General features: G+C 37.8%; 2 protein-coding genes across 2 annotated transcripts; one reads left to right on the plus strand and one right to left on the minus strand.

The window, feature by feature from the left end:
- The first annotated feature begins 451 nt into the window (after positions 1–451).
- LOC104119504 (phosphatidylinositol 4-phosphate 5-kinase 1-like) lies at positions 452–5351 on the plus strand. Its single transcript, XM_009631023.4, has 8 exons — positions 452–1658; positions 1920–2084; positions 2411–2576; positions 2758–2868; positions 2992–3185; positions 3261–3379; positions 3506–3578; positions 4613–5351. The coding sequence occupies exons 1-8, from the start codon at positions 640–642 to the stop codon at positions 4884–4886; spliced, it is 2121 nt and encodes a 706-aa protein (XP_009629318.1). The 5' UTR covers positions 452–639; the 3' UTR covers positions 4887–5351.
- Positions 5352–6437: 1086 nt separating this feature from the next.
- On the minus strand, positions 6438–9086 carry LOC104119505 (G-type lectin S-receptor-like serine/threonine-protein kinase At5g35370). Its single transcript, XM_018778770.2, has one exon. The coding sequence runs from the start codon at positions 9084–9086 to the stop codon at positions 6438–6440; it is 2649 nt and encodes an 882-aa protein (XP_018634286.2).
- Positions 9087–11056: the final 1970 nt, after the last annotated feature.

Genomic DNA, 11056 nt, shown 5'->3' on the forward strand with positions numbered 1-11056 from the left:
TATTTTTCGATTACTAATCCGAAAACTGACTAGACCGTGTTATTTTCACCTTAACTCGAATAGGAATAAGTGTAGCTCTCAAACCCAAGAACAAAAAAGAAAAAAAAATGATACACAATCTAGCAAAATAAATGAACAAAAGATTTTTATTTTTATTTGTATTTGTATATTTATATTTTAAAAGAAAATCATTAGAAAATGGGTGCACGTCGCTAATTTCCCCGCCCCAAACCCAATCACCCTACTCACCCACCCCCCCACTCATATACACATCCTGAAGTCGTCGTTGTTTTTTTTTTCACTTTTTTATTTTCCTTACAAAAAAATAAAAATACAGATTCTATTCTATGCAGTATACGTACACCCCCCAAATAAAACAAAAAAAAAAACACATTTCAGACAACAAAATTCAAAAAAGCTGTTATATTACTCTTCTCTACTGAAAAAAGTAGTAGTGCTCAACAATTCCACCAAAAATATTTCAAAAAAGCAAAAGCAAGAGAGAGAAAAACTATAACATATAAAAAGTCTCCGGCACCGGCAATGTTGTCGGTTCCGTTTTTTCTCCGGCGAACATAGCACTGAGTATCACTTCTCTTTACAGCTCCTAAAAGCAAAAAAAAAAGAAAAAGAAAAAAAATGCGTGAAACTGTTTCACGCCGCATTATGCCAACAAATGACGATAATATAGCTATAGCTTCTGAGCTGAAACAGTTGCCAAACGGAGATCTGTACACAGGAACATTTTTAGGAAAAGTGCCGCACGGTAATGGTCAGTATTTATGGTCAGATGGATGTATGTATAAAGGAGAATGGCAAAAAGGGAAAGCAAGTGGAAAAGGGAAGTTTTCATGGCCATCAGGAGCAACATATGAAGGTGATTTTAAGGAAGGTAGAATGGATGGATATGGTACATTTATTGGAGCTGATGGAGATACTTATAGAGGGTGGTGGGCGAAAGATATGAAGCATGGGTTTGGTGAGAAGTTGTATGCTAATGGGGATTTGTATGTTGGTTCTTGGAAGTGGAATTTACAAGAAGGGGAAGGGAGGTATGTGTGGGGAGGGAATGGGAATGAGTATATTGGGGAGTGGAAAAAAGGGGTTATGTGTGGTAAAGGGGTGATGATTTGGGGTAATGGGAAAAGATATGAAGGGGATTGGGATAATGGGGTTATTAAAGGAAATGGGGTTTTTAGTTGGCCTGATGGTAGGACTTGTATTAGTAGTACTAGTAGTGGTGGTGGTGGTGGTTCGTGGGGGGAGAGTAATTTGTCTAAACAAGATTTTGGTAGTGGAAATGGTGGTGGTAGTGGTAATGGGGGTGGGGGGATTTTGAGGAGATCGTCTGTGACGATGAATATGCGCGAAAGAAATGTGAATTTGCCGAGGATTTGCATATGGGAATCGGATGGTGAAGCAGGGGACATTACTTGTGATATTGTTGATAATAGGGAGGCGTTCGTTCCTAGGGATGATGATGATGATGATGATGATGACGACGACGATGAAGATGAAGAGAGTGAGAGTTCTGAAGGAGATGAAAGTGGGGATTTTCAGAAGAGTCCTGAAGTTGTGGAAATGAAGAAACCTGGGCAAGTTATCACGAAAGGACATAAGAACTATGATTTGGTGCTTAGTCTTCAGCTAGGTATTAGGTAATGCTCGACTTTTTATTGTCTCTTCAGCAATTAGGCCATGATTTTTGGAGTATAAGAACCTTATACCGTTCCCGGTGCCTGTGCTGGTGGGAGGTAGCAGGTACCTAGTGGAATAGTCGAGGTGCGCCTAAGCTAGCCAAGACACTCCGTCATTAAAAAAAAAACTCTATATAGTTGGTTATGTATTTAGGTCATGTTTTCTGAGTTTAAGAATCTTATGTAGTTGGTTATGTGTTCATATGTTATGCATTTATACAGGTATTCTACTCAGAAGCACGCCTCAGTTACTCAAGAACTAAGGAATTTGGATTTCGATCCTAATGAGAAGTTCTGGACAAGGTTTCCGCCTGAGGGTTCCAAATTTACACCGCCCCATCAGGTCCCCGACTTCAAATGGAAGGACTACTGTCCCATGGTTTTCAAGTATGTATAGTGAAAGAGATTGAATTATCGTTATTGTTTAGCTAATTATTGGTTTTCGGTATTTTCACTACTGGTATGTGGTTGAGCAAAGTGCAACATTATATTAATTGCTGTTTCTGTTTCGTGCATGTTAGGAATCTTAGCGATTGTTTTCAAGTTTGTTTAGTGGAACTCCAGGATCCAACCTTTTCCATGTTTTATTGGAAGAGATTGACTTATCGTTAAATGTTTAGCTAATTATTGGTTTTTGGTATTAGCACTGCTGGTATGTGGCTGAGCAAAGTTCAACATTATATTAATTTCTGTTTCCCCAATTATGTTGTTAGGAAGCTTAGGGAATTGTTTGGAATAGATCCAGCCGAGTACATGCTAGCTATCTGTGGAAATGATGCACTTAGGGAACTGTCTTCCCCTGGGAAAAGTGGCAGCAACTTCTATCTAACTCAAGATGACCGATTTATCATCAAAACTTTGAAAAAGTCCGAAGTTAAGGTTAGTGACCACGGACATCTCAATACTTAATCTTTAGGGTAGGAAAGAAGAGAAACAGCTGTTAGTTATTTGAATAGGGCGTACAATTCTATATATCACTTGCACTACTACTTTACTCTATAGCAACATATTGCTGCTGGAGCAAATATGATTCTTCTTACTGATTTTTCATGCTACTCAGGTGCTGATTAGGATGCTTCAAAGTTATTATCGACATGTTGGTCAGTACAGAAGCTCCTTGGTCACAAGGTTTTTTGGTCTACATTGTGTTAAAATGGTTGGATGCCAAAAGGTATGTTTTGAAATTTCTTTAATGCTATAAACTATCTGGATTTCCAAAGAAGGTTGTGGATATTTCCTATTGCAGATATTTTTCTAGGAGTTCTTACACTCTCTTATTCAATGTATAAACCAGACACGTTTTGTTGTTATGGGGAACATGTTCTACTCGAGACGTGTTATCCATAAGCGCTTTGATTTAAAAGGATCCTCTTATGGCCGTACAACTGATAAGCCAGGAGGAGAGGCCGATGAGACTACCACGTTTAAAGACCTTGATCTCAACTTTGTCTTTCAATTGCGACAATCTTGGTTTAAAGAGCTCATAAGGTGATAAATATTGTCCAATTTTCATTTTATCTTTATATTCATAGAACAACCTGACTTTATTCCTCTGGTTCTCAGACAAATTGATATAGATTGTCAGTTTCTGGAAGCTGAGAATATCATGGATTACAGTCTTTTGATTGGTGTTCATTTCTGCAATTATAGCACCGGCGACGAGATGAATCTCTCACCTTCTGGTAACAATTCTGGAAATATTTGTACATCCACATTGCAATTGTTATATCTCTTTATCTGCTTTATGATATACTTTTTGTGCAACGTGATTGCATGACTCCTGAGAATACTCACTGATATATTTTCAGGCAAAGCTGATGCTCAAGATTATTGCTTATGTGATGCAGAGAGTTCTGATAAGAGACAGATCATGGAGGAATGGTATGTCCTGTATGCGCTTCTTCTTCTTCGGTTCCCTAACTTTGAAGGAATTACCTCTATTCTTTTCCAATCAATAAAAGAAATATAATATTATGGAAATGCTGAACATTGGGTAGGCATCCCTTCTTTTGATACCAAAGTGCACTTCGTTGGCTAGAGGTGTCCATCTTGTAGTTTCTAATTCTTCTCTTTATGCTTGGCCAGCAGAAAGGAACAATATGAAATATTCTTAGAGCTACCTCAGCAATTTGAAGTTTTATTTCATTTAATTTTACTTCCAATCTCATTATGTGCTTGATACGTGGATATTTTCAAGCAGTTTTATTTTGGGCCACTGCAGTATTCAGCCATCAACTTCTCTTTCTTGTGCATGTAAGCATACTTTTGGTCGTAGTATCAAAATCCAACGAACTAATTTTGGAACCGAAAAGACCATATGCACATCAAAATGCAACTATTCAAGATCCTTGAACAACTAAGAAACTGTTAAAATCAACCTTCATTCCTTAACTGCTGAACCACATCGGACACTTGTAAAAATGTGCATGTCAAGAATTTAGCTATTTGATAGTTGAACAGTTAACGTGATTTGCTGACTTTGGATCTAGTTATACAAATAACTTCTAGATATATAACGTAAGGTCTTGGTTATGATAGCAAGGACTGCTAAGTTTGGAACCGTTTATTGATCATTCGTTGGATGTTGGGCTTTGTCTTATCCCCTCAGTAATTTGGAGCTCTGTCTGCCAATCTTTTGGTACAATTAGGGATACGTAAGTTGCTGGTTATGTGGCTTCCAACAGAAACTTCTACCTTTATTAAGTCCAGTTAAGAAATGGTCATCTGGTTTCTATGTCTGTAGTCTGTACTGTGTGTTAATCTTCTAGCCTTGAATGATCTCTCAGGCGGAATTTATCATTTCCAATCAATTCATTATTTTTCAATCTTGAATTTAAAAAGATGTAAAGAGAACCATTTTCAAAATATTTTACGAATGTTAAGAACTTCAAACATTCTCTCTTGTGTTGTCTCAGGAAGTCTCTTATATGTTCAGCTGCAAATGTGCCTGCAAGGGCGGTTCATACAACAGGGAATGGAAGCGAGTCAACTTCTGCACAGGGTGGCTGTGCTATCCTTTGCTTGGGCATTATTGACATTCTTCAAGATTATGATATCAGCAAAAGGCTCGAACATGCATACAAGTCATTACAAGTGGATCCCACTTCCATATCTGCTGTTGATCCAAAGCTCTACTCTAAAAGATTTCGGGATTTTATAAGTAGAATCTTTAAAGTAGACGACGGGTAAGGAACATGGAAAGAGCATGAAGATAAAGTAATTGGTTGTTGCTTTTCCGTTTAATTCTTTGGCAGCTTATGGGGACAGGCAAGTGAGAAACAAGAAGAGATCATAATTAGTTGCATGGTCGGCTAACGTTCTTGTTTGCTGATTATATGATGACTGGTTTTTGTGGAGATATTGGCCATTGGTAAAGTGTGGAATGGTCTGGCTCAGTGTTAGAAGCCATGCATTCTGTATTGGAAACTTCTTAATCGTCCATGGCCAAGAGAACGCGGTAGGTGAAGTTATTGATCTCCAATTTTATTTTATCCTTTTGTCCCCTTGCTATGTATGTCAAGGATTATCTAGCTAGGTGAGCTATGTATATCTTTTTTTTTCTTTTCCCTTTTTGCTTTGTGTCACTCTTGAGTTGAGTAGAGTGAACATGGAGATTTTTGATCAAATGTACAGTAAAGGAAATCTTTTTGCTTATATTCTAGATGGGATTTGGCAGGGTGAATCCTCACAATATAGCATGTTCAAAGTTAATTCTTCAAAAACTATGTGATTCTTACACAATTAGCCGGTCACTTTCATTGGTTACTATTTCGAGTCGGTAAACATAGATTATACACAGTTATATGTAAATTATACATCCGCCGGCTATTTTTAGTTTAAGCGATTAGGTGAACCGCTATTGTTATTGCCCCAGTTGTATTAGGAATGGATCTTGGATTAAGGGAACTTGAGGAAGTGAGTTATTTAAGAGAACACTTTGTATGTCCATGTTTGTATATTTGGAGAGACCAGAATATAAAAGAAAATTTATATTAGGGCAAAAGAAGGATTTGACAGAAAAAGAAGGATTTTTTATTTTTTGGAAACATGAGCATATTTTGAGACAAGTGACTGCTTGTTTTTTGGTTGAGAAATTAGGATTTGAGCCCTAGCCACCACATGTCCTTCCAAAACGTGCTATATGCCATCCTGCTAATTGCTGTCCAGTTTTCATTCTTTATCAGGATAAGAGTCAAGTTTGTTTCTGTACCATTTCAAATTGAGCAACCTTGTCATTCGTTAAACTTTTGATCTAATATTACTCTGCATTAGGAACGGAGCGCCAACTCGAGGGTAATTTTGAATCATGGTAAAAAATTGGGTGTGTTTAAATTTGAACTTTTTTCTCAAAAATTTGGACACATAGAGTCTACCTATTTCATGCTAGAGCTCCGTTAGTAGCAAGGGCAAATACGAGCAATTTGCTAGCGACAATGGTATAATAGACCAAAAGTTTAACCGAAGGCAAAAATGAGAATTTCGAGTAGTACATGGTCAAAAACAAAAATTACAAAAAAAAAGAAGAAAAAAAAAAAGAAGAGAAACTTCATCATCAAAAGGGGTGCTCTTAAATTTTTTTAATATGTACAAGAAATTGAAGACTACAAGCTTCTACTTCTAGTCTTTTTACTGCCTTACAAAAGAGGTGCAGCCATCATATTACAGCTAAAGTATTCAAATAGCAGTATAGTAGTGCAATATAGGATATAACATATACAAAAAAAACCAGATTTGCTAGTGTTATCTAGGACCTGATACTTGCTGTGAAGACATATAAGAGAATGAATTGTAAGAGCTACTGTTCGTACTGCTAAAGTTCCTGCTTTGTTGATGTAACTCAAACACATTAACATCTTGATCCCCCTCGATCATCGATGCTTCAGTAAACCTATGACCATAAAATCGCAGAAAATTTAGCGATTGAACCTGTGGTTCGCCTAAAGGCAAGATACCTTCTAACATGCCAACAACATTGGCCATTGTTGGTCTCAGAGTTGGCTCTTGATGCAAACAACATAAAGCTATACGTACTAGCTTCTCGACCTCCTCAACTTTCACATGCCACAGAATCCGCGGATCCACAAGCTCCAGGTACTTTTTCTCATCATGCATTTCTAATGCAAATAATGGGAAATAGATTGGCTGATTTGTTGAGCCAAGCGAAGAAGGAGAAAGCCTATTCCTCTCAGTGCTGTCACTCGGTGGTTGAATCGAGGAGTTCTTCTTCCCTCGTACTATTTCTAGCAGTAGCATTCCATAACTATAAACATCTGATTTCTCTGTTATGGCTGAGCTAGTCAGCCATTCGGGGGCTAAGTAGCCTCGAGTTCCTCTCATGGTAGTAAACCAACTAGATTGCTCAGGATTAAGAAGCTTGGAAAGCCCGAAATCTGATATTTTTACCTGCAGGTTGTCATGTAGGAGTATGTTTTCTGGTTTCACATCGCAATGTATGATCTTGTGCTCACAACCACCATGTAAATAAGCAAGCCCATGTGCTGTTCCAAGCGCGATCTCAAATCTGGTACGCCAATCTAAGGCAGGTCCGTGTCCAAAAAGTGTGCGATCCAATGAGCCTCGTTGCATATATTCATACACCAGAAACCTTTCTCCCCTATGTGCACAAAATCCTTTCAAACTCACCAAATTAACATGGTGAATCCTCCCTATAATCGCGATCTCAGTGCAAAACTCCCTTTTCCCATGAGCCCCGAGACATTTCATCTTCTTGACAGCAACAACTGCTCCATCAGAAAGTGTACCTTTATATACTGTTCCAAATCCACCAGAACCAACTTGAGTTCTAAAATTTTCAGTTGCTAGCCTTATCTCCTCATAATCAAATTTCACAGGCAATCCTAGTATGGAAAAATTTTCAAGCTCACCAGACAAAGAAGAATCGTCTCGGCCAAACTCTTTCCCTGAGTTTTGCAACAATCTTTTTCTTCTCATTAACCATATTATCCCAGCCATTATCACAAGGATAAAGAGAACCGCAGAAGAAGGAAGTAAAACAATAGCAACGACGGGGAATTTGGACCTCTTGTCACTTAAGTCATCATTTGGATCAAATGAAGAAGGTTCAGAAATGACCTTAATGTATCCCAATCTACCTCTTCCACTACCAGAATTCGATCCCCTCAAAATCGAACCAAGAAAATTTTCGATCATATAACATGACCCTGAGGACTGATCATGAAAAATACCTAAACAAGAACAATTCTTAGAACAAAGATCTTGACAAACAGATAAACTAACATCACGCGTCACAGCCTCAGTAAAATCATTAGCAAAATAGTCCATACCATTTTCCAGCTTCAAGTATGAAACATAATTTCCCAATTCAGTAACATTTACATTCAAAGATGCATTACAAGAATCTGGCATTACTAAATTTCTATCAATTGGAGCACAACTACCATTTACCTCAGAACTAACACGAAACCCCGGTGGGCAAGAACATCTCCCACCATCACAAACTCCGAGCTTCTTGCAAGTGAAAGCGACGCGACAACTATCAGAAGGAGCACTGAATTCAGACAGCCAATTTCCCTTACTAAATCTTTTGACACTGAACTGTCCATTCTCTTCCAATTTAGCAATCCTAAAATCAGGAAATTTTAACTCTTCCAATATCACTTGGACAGCTATTTCTGTTCCATTAGCCCCCACAAGAAACAAACCATTACTCTTTATAATCATATACTCCACTTGAGTATTTGTATCTCTAAAAGCCTTAGTTTCCATAGTTAATTTCCAATATGTCATTTCATTCCACTGCAACACTGCATCATTCTTTGCCACCGCGAATTCATAATCCCCTTCTTCAAGTTCATCTTTTTCCTCCGAACTAACCAACGATTTCCCAACAGGTAATCTTTGGCCTAAAACAACTGTATCTGTCGGAAAATCAAAACTTTCCCACAGACTATTATTCAACTGATCCATCAGTATCAAGTTTCCGGATTCAAGAAGCTGCATAGAAGAAATAGAACTACTACTACTACTACTACTACTACTACGCGAATGCAATGGCTTTGTTGACCAAATGGGCTCACCTGAATCATCAAAAAGAGCGAGGCCATCGACAGAAAGGCGCAACTCAGCTGATTCAGAAATGGGCAAATTGCGATTTGCTGACCAAACAACAACATGAGATTCTGAGTGAATGATGACAAAGTAGTAGGATCTTTCTTGGGATTTTGTGTTTGTAATTGCTGCTTTGAAAGTTCCATTAACTGATGACAAGAAAGCTCCAGAAGTATCAATGAAATTGAGAAATGAAGCTGTGAAATTTGGTGTTAATGGTTGAAAAGAAAGTGGACCTGAGTGTACAAGAAAACATGATAAGAAAAGGGTGGTGATAAATAAGATAAAAGAAGATCCCATACCCTGAGAATAAAGAAAAAAATGGCCTGAAAATTCAAAGACTTTTAGTACCGTAAACTACTCTCAAACTCAGCAGTTTTTGCACCAAACTACTCTCAAAATCAGCAGTTTTTGCACCAAACTACTCTCAAAATCAGCGGTTTTTGCACCAAACTAGCATGTCCTTGTTGCTTTCTTTTCTCTACTCTGTCTCCTTGTTTTGTAGGTAAAGTGGTTTGTATACCTACTTTACCTATTCGACAAAGAGAATGAAAACAAAGAGCCGAATCTCAATGGATCGTGGTCGTAAGGTCACTCTAACATTTAGAATTCGACAAAGAGAACGAAAACAAAGAGCCGAATCTCAATGGATCGTGGTGCGACAGCAAGGCAAGCTGAATTGCGATTGTGATGGTAGCAAGGTCTCTTTGTCACTTAGAATCTCAATGGATTCGTGCTAGCAAGGTTACTGTTGCTTAGAATCTCAATGAATCGATTGAGTGGATCGCGACAGCAAGGCAAGCTGAATCACGATTGTGGTGTTAGTAAGGTATCTTTGTCACTTAGAATCTCAATGGATCATGCTACTGTTCCTTATAATCTGAGTGGATTGTGGTAGCAAGATTAATGTTTCCTGTAACTTACAATATCCTATCGCGTATTAGAAGTGCGAAAACTTGTTTCTATTTCGGAGTTTATGGATTAGATTTAGTCAATCTCACAACATAATCAGAGCGAGATTTTGGTGTTTCTTGAAAAGTTTGTTTGTTATGTGATGTGAAAAATGGTTGAAGAAACTGTAAGATATATTTTTTCTTGGTTGATTTGTTCATTATTATTATGTCAGAGTCTAAATGTTAGTAGCAGATAGTTGTTGAGGATGGCGACTGTGGTGTTAGTTGAAAATTTGTGTGGATGGTTTTTTCTTATTTTCTCCGCGTTGACTTACTGTACAGTATGCAGGCGGCGATAGTAGTCATTGATTAAGCGGTCCCATTTCATTTAATTTATCCAAAAGTAGAGCTACTAGAATACTCTTTCGAGCAAAATGCAAAACTAGTCGGTGGGGAAACTAATTGCATTGGACAGCCGAAAATGCATAAAGTATGTATATTTTTTTTTTATATAATACACATATATACAAAATATATACATTTTATTTATTATTATTTTTTAGGAGCAGCTAAAAATATACGGTTTACCCTCAAAATCGAATAATAATTAAATTTGTAAGTGGTTTTGAGGATACGCGAATTTATTTGATACAAAATAGTAAATAAAGACAAATTAAATAAATAAGGATGAAGTAAGTTCAAACCACACAAGAAAGAGGATTTAAGCCTTAGTGAAATATTTGCCCTCGATCTGGGCTCGTAACAACAAGCACTCACGAACGAAAGTAGAAGAACTAATAACAGGACAAATAATGACATATTGCCTTGGAATGCGTGCTACAATATACTTTATGAAATATCAGACCTACTTTATATAGTAGATGAGTCCTAATTTAGGTACAATTCTATAAAAGGTAAAAAATCTTTTGATTTACTGATTGTTGGTTCTTTATCGGTACGTGCCGAGATTCCCGCCATAATATTCGGCCGGTCACGGATATTTCGGTCTTCCGTTGGCTATGCTGACAATGTTTCTTCAAAGTCGTTTGAGGCTAGGACCAGTTCCGGGATCATGGCCTTGATATTCTCTAAGGCAGGCATCCTATCTGTGGGTTCTAGCCCGATGGGACTTGGGGTCGATCTTCAATCCTTTATTGTCATGTCTCGAGCCTGGCTTACCATTTCGGAGGCTAGGATGAACCACGAGCTCGATTTCGACCGTATACAGATAGTCCCCTCATTTTTCGGAGAGTAGACGACGAGAAAACAACATGAGCTTCCGATTCTCACTTTAATACACCGTAACAAAAATGACAAAACAACCGAAACGTCTCGTCAGTCAAGTCTCAATGGCATTAAATGCATGTCAGCCGCCGG

The sequence above is a fragment of the Nicotiana tomentosiformis genome, chromosome 4 (assembly GCF_000390325.3).
Source record: "Nicotiana tomentosiformis chromosome 4, ASM39032v3, whole genome shotgun sequence".
NCBI classification, from domain to species: Eukaryota; Viridiplantae; Streptophyta; class Magnoliopsida; order Solanales; family Solanaceae; genus Nicotiana; species Nicotiana tomentosiformis.

Bases quoted from the DNA above. Each gene is read 5' to 3' on its own strand.
- LOC104119504 (XM_009631023.4), top strand. From the start codon at position 640: ATGCGTGAAACTGTTTCACGCCGCATTATGCCAACAAATGACGATAAT. The intron at 1,659-1,919 runs GTAATGCTCGAC...GCATTTATACAG, and splicing joins AGTCTTCAGCTAGGTATTAG to GTATTCTACTCAGAAGCACG. The intron at 2,869-2,991 runs GTATGTTTTGAA...TGTATAAACCAG, and splicing joins AAATGGTTGGATGCCAAAAG to ACACGTTTTGTTGTTATGGG.
- LOC104119505 (XM_018778770.2), bottom strand. From the start codon at position 9,086: ATGGGATCTTCTTTTATCTTATTTATCACCACCCTTTTCTTATCATGT.